Source organism: Camellia sinensis, chromosome 3 (assembly GCF_055761805.1).
Source record: "Camellia sinensis isolate YWXY chromosome 3, ASM5576180v1, whole genome shotgun sequence".
Taxonomy (NCBI): Eukaryota; Viridiplantae; Streptophyta; class Magnoliopsida; order Ericales; family Theaceae; genus Camellia; species Camellia sinensis.
Genome location: NC_138963.1, coordinates 213,625,636 through 213,637,847, shown reverse-complemented (window position 1 = coordinate 213,637,847; position 12,212 = coordinate 213,625,636). Strand labels below are relative to the sequence as shown.

Sequence of the window (12,212 nt, the reverse complement as noted above, 5' to 3'; positions counted from 1 at the left end):
AACTGAATTTAAGTGTTTGAAAGAAGGAGACGACAGATGAGAGGTTGGATCGGAATTGAATGCTGTAGTGAGCTTTCTTTCTGTGGAGTTTAACAGGTTTTTTCCCCCTTGAGCTTGAGTCTTTTGAAGTTGGGGTACTCATCTGGATGCTAGTTGCTTCATCAGCTTGGACTTGTGTGTTTTGGGAAGGAGTTTGTGGTGTTTTAGTGCTGGTTTTTGATCTTAGATGATAAGAGGACTGAGAGAGTTGTTCTTTCTTGCTTGGTGTTTTGCTGCTGGTTTTTGATCCTAGTCCATAAGAAGACTGAGAGAGTTTCTGTTTTTTGCTTGGTGTTTCCGGTGTTTCGCTGCTTTTACGTTTTGTCATTTCTAGACAATGATTAAAACATAGAGATGTCAACATTAAATCCCAGAGAAAAATGGACATGTTAGAGAAAATTACAGATAAGGGAGAACATTACAAAAAAGAGAAAATTGGAGATGCCAGAGAAAATTACAGATAAGGGGAAATTACAGAAAATTTGACATGCCAGAGAAAATTGGACATTAAAAATTAAATGTCAGAGAAAATCAACACAGCATCATAAACATGGGAGAGAAATTTTCAATAATTGTTTAAATTACATATAAAAGTAAACATACCAGAGAAAATGAATGATAGAAAAAAGTAAACATGGCAAGCGAAAGAAAATTTCCATTCCACAATTAGCAAATATAAAATAAACAAAGTAATGTAAACATGCCACTGTGAATTACACCATATTGAAATCAAGAATTGAACAAAATAAACATACCAGAGAAAAATGCACATTCTGGAGAAAATTACACATTCTTGAGGAAATTTCCAATCCAGAGAAAATTTCAATTCATAATATTAAAATGCAAGAGAAATTTACATACACAACCAGAGAAAATTAACCATGATAGAGACACTCAAGGGAGGAAAGTGGTGCGATGTGGTCAGAGAAAATTATAAATACCAGAGAAACTTAGACATGGGCAAGAGTGTAATAGACATTGCAGAGAAAGATACATATTCCAGAGAAATTTACAAAGCAGAGAAATTCATAGACAAAATGACAGAAACATGTTCAGGAATAAGATCAAAATTCAGAGAAATAACTTTTTCTCAAAGTACACATGGCAGAGAAAATTCAAAGAAGAAACATTCATTCCAGTCCATAATATTAAAATTCCAGAAAAAATTAAAAATGACAAAGACACAAGGGAGGAAAGTGATGTGATGTGGTCAGATAAAATTATAAATACCACCCTGTGACAGAGGCAAGAAAGCAATAGACATTGGAACCCTAATTAAAAATACCAGAGAAACTTAAGACATTGGAACCAAAAAATTCCAATTAAAAACACATATTCAAGAATACATATTACAGAAACACAAAATAAACATGCTAGAGAAAATTGAAAGAAGAAACGTAAATTAATAAAAAATTAGAAAAATTCAAATGTCAGAGAAATTTACAGATAAAATCACACAAACATGTTGAAGAATAAGTTCAAAATACACAGAAATAACTTTTTCCAAATTCAGGTAGCTTTTTATTACGAAATTGAAACCCTAATTTATGGAAGGTTATTATAAAATGCTATTAACTGTGTTTCCAGAGAAAATCTAGTTGTATTGTAGAAAAACTGATCAGAGTTAGGATGATACTTAAATGACGAGCTGATATGGCCCGAGATGAAGATGCGACGTAACGAAGATGGATTGAGATGATGATGAGCAGTGAAAACGAGACTTTAACCTAGGTCAGAGAAATTTGTGAGGAAGGAATGTGAATGATTTTTGGAGAAGATAACGAAGCTCTAATGTCGATGGTGCAGATGATGTTGAAACCCTAATTCTGCTGTTCTCCTGTTCGTGAAGATGCTGGATGTTTGGAATGTAACTCAGACGTCGGAATGAGTTGGTTTCTGTGTTGATTTTGGCAAGGGTATTTTGGTCCACAAAATAATTAAAAACGCGCGCCAAGTTGTTTCAGGGACGTGATGCATCACTATCTTTTTGGGTGTCCTTTATCATCTAAATTGTTATTATTAGGGACCTTAAAAAAAATCTCCCTATTTTGTTTGAATTTATTTTTTTTAATTTTGTAACTAATTTATCTTTTAATGAAAAAAAACAAAAAAAATACCTAAAAACTAACTTCCCAAACACTCCCAATAAAAGTATCACGTTTTTACCCATCACGAGTGCCTTAAAATATTGACCCAAAAATAATAAATTCTATTATTTAAACTGATAATTATTAATTCAAGACATTTAGGGCTAGTTTGGCATGTACTAAATAAGTCAAAAAGTCAAAAAGTCACTATCTTATTTAAGTCACATCATCTTATTTAAATCACATCACCTCTCTAACACATCACATCAAACCCAACCCAAACTCAACCCAAACCCACTAATAAGTCAAAAAATACATTTTTTTAGGACATTCCAAACCAACCCTTAATACGATCATCTCTAATTGATTGAGTTAATAACATATTTTAACATGCTATTGTGTCAAAATATTATGTTAAGAGGCTCGCTCAAACAAAATATATATATATTATTTTTTTTAGCATGATTCAATTTTTAATCATATGATGCAATCGTGTTATTCTTAATATCTTCAAATAAAATTTTTATAATCCAATAATTAATATTTTCAAAAACTTTAGACCTTTTTTGGGAATATAGAAAAAAAATAAGTTTATTGACTTATTAATTTATTTAGATTACATCACTTTTCTATTTTTTTTCATATTTTTTTTAAAAATAAAAATATTAAGTTAACTTTTTCTCATGGTTTCAAAAACCGGACCGGACCGGCCGGTTCAACCGGTGACCGGATGGGGTTCCGGTCTGGTCGACCCTCTTAAACCGGCTATTTGAAAAAACCGGCCTATTTTTTGAAAACCGGTGAACCCACCGGTTAAACCGGCGAACCGGCCACGGGTTGATTGAACCGGTCCGGCCTCTTTTTTTTTTTTTTTTTTTTCTTTCCTTTCTTTCTTTCTTATTTTATATATATATATATATATATTATATTATATATATAATAAAAATTTAATTGGAAACTCTCTTTTAAGGGTCTCCTCTTGTGAGGAATCTCATTGAGAGCTTGAAATTATTGTGAAAGCTTCTATCTATTTATAAGAAAAAAATTCTTCCAAAAAACTCAAGAAATCTATGTGGGATTCAATCAAATTCATTGGAGGGAAACTTAAAATTTGATATCCCTCAAAAAATTTTGCTCTTCTTTCAATCAAAGTGTTTGAATTAAAATCATATGGAAGAAATATTAAATATTTAAATTCTTCTTCCAAAATGAAAATTAATAATATTTTTAAATATATTTTTATATTTTTTAATAAAAAAAGTATTAAGAGAAATATTTAAGATTATTAAAATTTTTAATTTATAATTTTATTACTTATATTTTTATTTAAATATAATTTTAATATATTTATGACGTCACGGTTCAATTCCGGTTCAACCCGACGGTTGAACCGGTGACCCGTCCACCCGATCATTTTTCCGGTTCATTCACCGGTCCGGTTTTTAAAACAAAGTTTTTCTTACTTTCCAAAACAAGCCTTAATTCAGGGGTGTTTTGGGAAGTTGGTAAAAAGCTGGCTTTTGGCTTTTTACCAAGTTTTTTGACTTTTTTGGAGGTGATTTGGGAAGTTGGTAAAAAGTTGGCTTTTTTGCTTTTTGATTTAATATTTATTTATGGCATCAAATCAAAATAAAATAACCAATATACCCTTGCCAAACTTTGGAATTTTAGGTTATTTATTAACATGGAGGGTATTTACGTAATTTCACAAGGCAGCTTTTTTGTGACTTCCCAAATGCAAGTCCTGGCGTTTTCGGCAGCTTGGTGTTTTTCTTCCGCGGACAAAAACGTGGCGTTTTTCATCTCTTCCCAAAATGACACTCATTAGCTTAATTCAAACTTGCATTAAAATTAAATCAAATTTGAAAGGTAGTATTTTTTTGATGGTATGCATTTAAATAGTGTTTTGAATTAAAATTATTTTAATATGGTAATAAATAACTTTAAATTTTATTTTAATTTTTATATTAAGTTATAAATAAAAACTCATTATATGATTTTTTGTTTGAACAAAATAATAGTGAGTTTCCTGAATTAAGTTTTTTTAAAACTGAATTTTTTGGTTTTCGTATTCTTTTGTTTTTAGTTAATATTTTTTAAATTTTAAACATTATTTTTTTTACTTTTTTAGATACACTTTAGTTAGATGTATTTAAAAAGTAAAAAATTTGTGAAAAAATATTTTAAAAAATTAATAAATACATAGAAATATAAAAAAAATGTATTGAATTCTTGTATTTTTTTTTATATATTTGGTATTTAGTAAATTTTTAAAAGATTTTTTTTATAATTTTTTTTACTTTTTAAGTGTATTTATGTTAAGTGTGTCTAAAAAATAAAAAAATTATTTAAAATATTAAAAAAATTCAATAAAAATAAAAAAATAAAAAAAATAAAATTTTTTGAAAAATATTTTCCGAAAGGAGAAAACAAGCGAGGTGACTTTATAGTGCTAAAATTTGACATAACTTTGTAAATTATACGGATTTATTACAAAAATTTTTAGCAATAATTTATCAATTTTATGGCTCTACCAGTCGGTGGCTACCTTAGCTTGGTCACAGTTCTCGTTCATCTCCAGATATATCCATCATCATCCTCTCCACTTGTCTCTATATCTCTCTCTCACAGATTCTTTCTTGCTATCTCTCATTGGCAATTCGACACTGATCGATACCACAAACTGGGTATGGTTTGAGAACATTGAACTTTATTGACTCTCACTTCTGTTTGATCTTTGACTTGTGCAATTCAAGAAACAGAGAGAGAGAGAGAGAGAGAGACAGAGAGAGAGACAGAGAGAGGGATCGGAGAAAGAGAGAAGACAATATGAGTTTCAGAGAAGAGAGTGACGATGGGAGAGATCTGAAGAAGCCATTTCTTCATACGGGTAGTTGGTACAGAATGGGTTCGAGACAGTCGAGTATGATGAGTTCGTCTCAGGCGATTCGTGACAGGTCTATCTCTGTTCTCGCCTGTGTTCTCATCGTTGCTTTGGGTCCTATCCAGTTCGGTTTCACTGTAAGACCCAACTGTTTAATCTTTCTCTTTCTTCTTTGATTCTTGTTTGGTTGCCAAGAAATCGGAAGCATTGATTGAAATCTTGAAACCCATCAAAGCAAAAGAGTAACTCTAAGATTTGAGACTTCATAATTTGTCCCCCCTTTAGAACCCAAAAACAAAAATTAAACACAATTTCAAATTCTCTCTGTTTTCCTCAGTTTTCTTGGCAATCAAAACAGAGTGAGTTCGATATTATTGCATCTTCTGAGTGATTTTGATCTACTTTCAGGCTGGTTATTCTTCACCAACACAAACTGCCATCACTGACGAGCTTGGACTTACAGTATCAGAGGTTTGAATCAATGAATAAATGTTTACTGCTTTGATTTGATATGGGTTTATTTCAATATGGTTGCTAACCCTAGTTTCTGGCTCAGTTCTCTTTATTTGGTTCTTTATCAAATGTGGGTGCAATGGTTGGGGCAATAGCTAGCGGTCAGATTGCTGAGTATATGGGGCGAAAAGGGGTATGATTGTTCTATTGGTTTGCTAGAATTTCATTAATTACATGTTGTTATTGTCTTGATTTGTTTTGTGAAAGTGATTCTTGCTCTATCCTGTTAAATTGCAGTCGTTGATGATCGCAGCCATCCCAAATATCCTTGGTTGGCTTGCCATTTCATTTGCTAAAGTGAGTTCTTCTCCGGATAATTTAGTAAATTGGAACTTCCATAGTTGTGCATAAAATGTCATTATGAATCTCAAGTTATTGTCTTGCTTCTTGTTTTGCTTAGGATTCTTCTTTTCTCTATATGGGAAGGTTGTTGGAAGGCTTTGGTGTGGGTATAATCTCTTACACAGTAAGTATTAAACTTTCGTGTCATTGTTCCGTGACACAATTGTGTGGTAAAATAGCCTAATATTGATTTAATTTGTCCTTTTCTTAACCTTAGGTTCCCGTATATATAGCTGAGATAGCGCCTCAAAACTTGAGAGGGGGATTAGGTTCAGTTAACCAGGTTGGCTTCTGTAAATGAATATATATATTTTTTATATTTATATTGAGCTGTTATTTATTGTCATCATACTCAGCAAATCTTTCAAATCTATTAATTTTAATAATTTTTTTTGGGTGTTTAGCTGTCTGTCACAATTGGAATAATGCTGGCTTATTTGCTGGGACTTTTTGTTAATTGGAGAATACTTGCAGTTCTGGGTAATCCTCTAACTCACTTACAAAGTGTTTCATCAACTATTGATATAATTCTGTTGCTTTCATTTTGATTTCATGATGAATACAATCTTCACTGATACCTTGATAAGTGATGAGAAATTGATTTTCCCAAATCGGTGTCCAACTTGAGCATAACAACCAATTAGAAGGATGTTGATTTGTTGTTTGGAATTGCAAAACTAATTCTTTCTAGGGCTACAAATTTTCAGTATCATATATTATTTAGTTTTCCTGGAAGGAGCAATGATGAAGGTACCTGTGGTGGTCATTGAAGACAGATTCGCCAACCTGATTTTGTATGAAACAATCATTGCCGCTGAAACTTGTTCAAGCTCAAATACTATACCTAAGAAGTGATATTTGATATTGACTCTAACTTAGTAAATCAGCAAGGTCAAGTTGGTGTTGGCATGCATTTCATTTTGTCTCTAAACATGATAAGTGCAAAATAAACAACAGCAAAGGAATAGAGACATCAAGAGTGAGGGCTACGGACACTCATATCAGTGAAACTGGAGAGTAGACTGAATGACGTGCCCATCCACAGAAAGTACAATGAAAGATTTGGATGGATGACTAAACTGGCCATCTCAATACCTGCACCATTCACCACCTTATGCCATCCTTGGCACATTTTCACTTTCATGTAATTGCAGAAGCACAAAGTAAATAAATAAATAATGTTTCATGTAATTGAGTATAATCTAGATGCCAGTGTTCTAAACCGTCTTCCAAAAGAAAAAGAAAAGAACTGTTGAAATGATATTCTGTCAAATTTTTAACCATTTATATCTCTAAATTAACAATATTTCCATATTTTATTTTCAGGAATATTGCCGTGTCTAATATTGATTCCTGGCCTATTTTTCATTCCAGAATCCCCTAGGTGGCTGGTAAGCTTCATGACGTATTGTGTGTTCTTGTTCATAGTTGAATATTTAGTTATAGTCACTGAAGAAAACTTCTTTGTTGAATCTAGGCAAAAATGGGAATGACAGAAGATTTTGAAGCTTCTTTGCAAGTGCTCCGAGGGTTTGACACTGACATCTCCATTGAAGTAAATGAAATCAAGGTAAAGATCATTGCATTCTTTTTCTGCTGACTTTCAGTCCCCGTTTGTATCTTTCTGATCAAATACAAAATTTACCAACTCAAAAAACTAATACCAACAATTTCTGGTCAAAAGCGTAGGATGCGCTGTTTTTTATTTTGTTTTGCAAATAGTATGTTCATATTTTGCATTTGCATCATGCTTGTTATCATTGAATGCATTTGCATTGTGCAGAGATCTGTAGCATCAACCAGCAGAAGAACTGCAATCCGTTTCTCAGACCTCAAACAAAGAAGATATTGGTTTCCCCTGATGGTAGTACTCGTTGTCTTAAAGTTTTAGTTTTCTTTTCTTTTTCTCTTCAATGTGACAAATCGTCAGACCTAATTGTTTTCTGTTGGCTGATATCCTGCAGGTCGGAATTGGATTGCTTTGCCTGCAACAGTTGTCTGGAACTAATGGTGTTCTCTTCTATTCCAGTACCATTTTCTCAGCTGCTGGTAAGTATTAGCTGGTTTGTCAGCTCACCCATTGATATTTCTTGAGGTGGTGTTTCAGAGTCACCAAAGTATCTTTGTCACTGTTTGCTTTCTTGCTTTCTTTTCACCACTCAGAACTGTCAAATTAGTAATTAGTAATAAGTGCTACGAATTGTTATGCATAAATTGATTATCTGCGAATGAAGATCATCTACTCCCTTCTATTCCCCCTTCTCTGTCCCCTTACATCTTATTGGTTCATAGGATTGTTCATATCAGCAAAAGTAATCTTATGAACCAATAAGATTCAAGGAGACAGAGGAATGGTACATTGAAGGGGACAGACGATCTGTATTCATTATGTGCCATCTCCTTTATACTGATCATTAACAAGACGAAAAATTTACATATTTCAAGCTACATGGCTTTTAATAGTTGCCTTAAAAATTGAACAGGGATTTCATCAAGTAACGTTGCTACATTTGGACTTGGTGCTATTCAGGTATAGTCTGAAGAAAATCAAGTGTCAAATGGTTTGCTTTAGTCCAACTCAAATTCTGATATTGCTTAAGATCCCACCTCAAATCATTAACAAGAATTTATGTACTATTTAGGTTGCTGCCACTGGAATTGCTACATGGTTGGTTGACAAAACAGGCCGTAGAATTTTACTCATTGTGAGTTTGGGCAAAATAATATTCTTTTTATTTATTATTGTAGACAAGTTATTTATATTATGTCAATTAACATAAATAAAATGGGAAATGTTTGGTCCCTTGTGGCAGGTCTCATCCTCTACAATGACTGTTAGCCTCCTAGTTGTTGCAATTTCATTCTTTATAAAGGTAGTAACACAGTTGGCAAGGATTTTGTTTCTTCTCATCTGTGTAACCTCTTTAATTTTTTGCTGCCATTTTTCATATCAGGATTCTATATCGTCTGATTCTACCCTTTATGGCATATTGGGAATCTTATCACTAGTTGGAGTTGTGGTATGTCTTTTTTAAAGTTACGCAAGCATAGATAATAAATGGTTGAACAAATTGTTATTGAAGTTTTCTTGGTTTGTCTGACAGACTTTTTTCTTCTCCCCAGGGCATGATAGTTGGATTTTCTCTTGGAATGGGGCCAATTCCGTGGGTGATAATGTCAGAGGTACCATTTTTAATTTCCCGTGTTATGTTACATTTTGCTAACCAGTACGTTTGCTCTTTCAAACTTACTGGAATGAATGGTTTATAAAGAGCAGGCCTTCAGCTTCAAGTATATTTCACTCCTTTCTTGGCCACTTCTATCAATCTTTTTTTGTTTCAAAAGTTTAATCTAAGTATTTAGGAAGAGGCAAAGTTTTTGGTCCTTACAAACCTTTCGAACAAAGGTTTTGGGCTTGTGTCATATTCATTGTCTCCGAAATCCCATGTACAAGTTTCAAGTCTCATACCTATCATGACTGTATCTGGATAAAAAGGGGTGACATTACAAATGCTTAGAGTTTCATCTCTTGAATATCCTCTGTTACATAATAAGCATAAACTAAGTGGTTGGCACTACCGAACCAAGCAATAACAAAGTGAAGTTTGCTAACCTGTGAACGACTTTGACAAAACTTTGACCTGTATAGCTTACAGCAATTCGGTGGCTCATTCTTATGTTCTCCTCTGTATCATGCCATTGCAGATCCTTCCAATCAATATTAAGGGCCTTGCTGGAAGTGTAGCGACATTGGCCAACTGGTTTTTTGCCTGGGTGGTCACGATGACTGCAAACTTGCTTTTAAGTTGGAGCAGCGGAGGTTTGCTTTCTATCAATCTATCATTAATTATCATATATCATGCATGTCAGCATTTGTGCATGCATGCCTAAGAAGCATGAGCACGAGCACAAGCACGTACGTGCAACATGACGACACACTGATGCCACAATTTTAAGAAAATGCAAGACACGACTCATGAGGGACGCACACAAAATATGTAAAATTGTATATATTAAACATAATAAATAATGCAACATAATACTAATTGCTATAAGTCTATATATATATATATATAAAACTTTTTTTTCCCTCTCTATTGTCATTGTATTCGAAGTTATTTTGTTTAAACTTATAATTAGTTTCATATGTGTTTAAGCAATGGACGCATGTCCAAAGAATGTCGAGTTTGAAAAAATTAAAGGAAAATAACTAGACATGTTCAGAGGAGTGTTAGTGTTCGATACCTACAGCTTCTTATTAGTATATGTGCTTCTTAGATGCTCAGACGTGTATTGTGGGTGTTGCCCTCATTTCACAGAAGGTGGTTAGTGTACAATTTATATAAACAGAGTGTAATTATATAAGCAAAAATAATATGGAAGCAATAGAGTTGACAGTGTTCAACATATTGGCCTGGTTGGTTGTGTTTTTGGTTTTCATGTTTTAGAAAACAAAAACAATGAAAAGTTTGAAAACACCCATAGTTCTCGTATTGCTTTTCATTTTTGTGCAAAAATAGTTTAGAAATTCAAAAACAACTTTTTCTGTGTTTCCTAATAATGAGAGTTGTTTTCATATAATTTTCTTATTAATAGTTTTCAGAAATAGTTCATCAAACAAGTTTTATGTTTTTTCCAAAAACTGAAATAAGAAACAGAAAACAAAAAGACAACTAAACCAAATAAGCCCTCTTTAAGTCTTTTACTATGGTTTCTAGTCTTGATTTCTAACTGGTATTCCTCCATTGCGACAGGAACATTTACTATATATATGGTTATGTCCGCGTTCACTGTGGTATTTGTGTATCTGTGGGTGCCTGAGACAAAGGGAAGGACTCTGGAAGAAATCCAGATTTCATTAAGATGATATTCTCAATTTTTTTCTTCTCTTTTTTTTTTTTTCTTCGAGATTTTCCTTCTTCTTGTTGTTGTTGGTAGTCAGAGAAACCAATCTTGTTTTTTGTTTTGCGAAATTAAACACATAAAAAGACGAAAAATATGTGCATATGCGACTTTTGATGTTGTCTGTGCAAACTAGTTTTGTAATTCAATTAAATTCATTGAATTTAATTCTGAAATGCAGTCATTTTGATGGTTATTATGCATTAAGAACATGCATGATTTGAAGACTATGCTATTGAAATATCTACTTAAGAAGTTTCATGCAGAATTTTATGCCATGATCTTTTTATTTTCAAATACATATATAAATTTGCTCAGTAGCATAGATCTTGATAATATTTCATTATTATTATTTATTTTTATGTTGAATTTTCTGGAGGTAGGGCCACCTTAGATCAACCCTTGTAGATTAAATTTTAAATACTGTAAGTCACTTGTATTAATCAAGAATTTAAGACCGACAAAACACCATAATTAGTCAAACTCAGAACTAAGAAAAATAAAATGAAAATGAAACACACCAAAGAAGAAAAAATTCTGAAAGATGAAAAATCTAATGCAAGGTGCAAAGGTTTATAGGAACTGAGAAGAAGAGGTAGAGAATTTGTATTTGTAAACATCAAGCTGTTCCCAATAATAGGAGTCAGTTTCATAAAAAATAAAAAATAAATAGAAATGAAAACAATAGAGTCAATCATACACAACATCCATATAAAATTAAACATCATCATCAATCGACAACCAAACCTCAAAGAAATATCCAAAATACAAACAAAAGTGTCATCGGTAGCCAACTTGGGTGCCAATTATTGATGATCTTAATCAAAGGTGCTGTCTTTCTCCATCATGATAAGTTTACAAAATAAAATTTAGAAGAAATTACGGATTTGAACCTCATAAGAAAATAAATATTAAATTTGTAATTTTATTAATTTAAATTTCGATCTTTTGATTTATTTTTAGTTTAAACTATTTATCTATTTTTATCAAAAATAAAATTGATAGAAAAATATTTATTTTAATCATTATAGGTATACGAAAAATGTTTAGAATGTTATTTTTCATTGACTTTAATGATTAAAATATAAAATGTTCATCAGTTTTACTTAAAAAAATAGTCAAGTGGTTTAGATTGAAAACAAATCAAAATATTATCATTTAAATTGATAAAATTTAAAACTCAGGATTCATATAAAAAAGCTCAAATTCTTCTTAGTTTTTTTTTTTGTTGTAATTTTTCTTAAAATTTATTATATTTATGTTATCATTTAAAAAATAATATTACCAACAATTATTTATAATTGAATAAACAAAACACACCGATCAAAAAAAAAAAAAAATGAACAAAACATAATATCTACTTAGGAGTTGTTTGAAATGATCTAAATAAGGTCAAGTTTGGCATGTGCCCAAAAAGTCAAAAAGTTACTCAAAAAGTTAAAAAG

General features: G+C 31.9%; 1 protein-coding gene across 1 annotated transcript; it reads left to right on the top strand.

Annotated features, from left to right (window-relative positions):
- Positions 1–4,572: 4,572 nt before the first annotated feature.
- On the top strand, positions 4,573–10,963 carry LOC114281903 (sugar transporter ERD6-like 6). Its single transcript, XM_028224493.2, has 18 exons — positions 4,573–5,147; positions 5,419–5,481; positions 5,567–5,656; positions 5,761–5,820; positions 5,924–5,989; positions 6,083–6,148; positions 6,270–6,345; positions 7,192–7,256; positions 7,343–7,435; positions 7,649–7,729; positions 7,830–7,914; positions 8,349–8,395; positions 8,508–8,570; positions 8,679–8,738; positions 8,820–8,885; positions 8,989–9,048; positions 9,571–9,685; positions 10,620–10,963. The coding sequence occupies exons 1-18, from the start codon at positions 4,956–4,958 to the stop codon at positions 10,730–10,732; spliced, it is 1,461 nt and encodes a 486-aa protein (XP_028080294.2). The 5' UTR covers positions 4,573–4,955; the 3' UTR covers positions 10,733–10,963.
- The last annotated feature ends 1,249 nt before the right edge of the window (positions 10,964–12,212 follow it).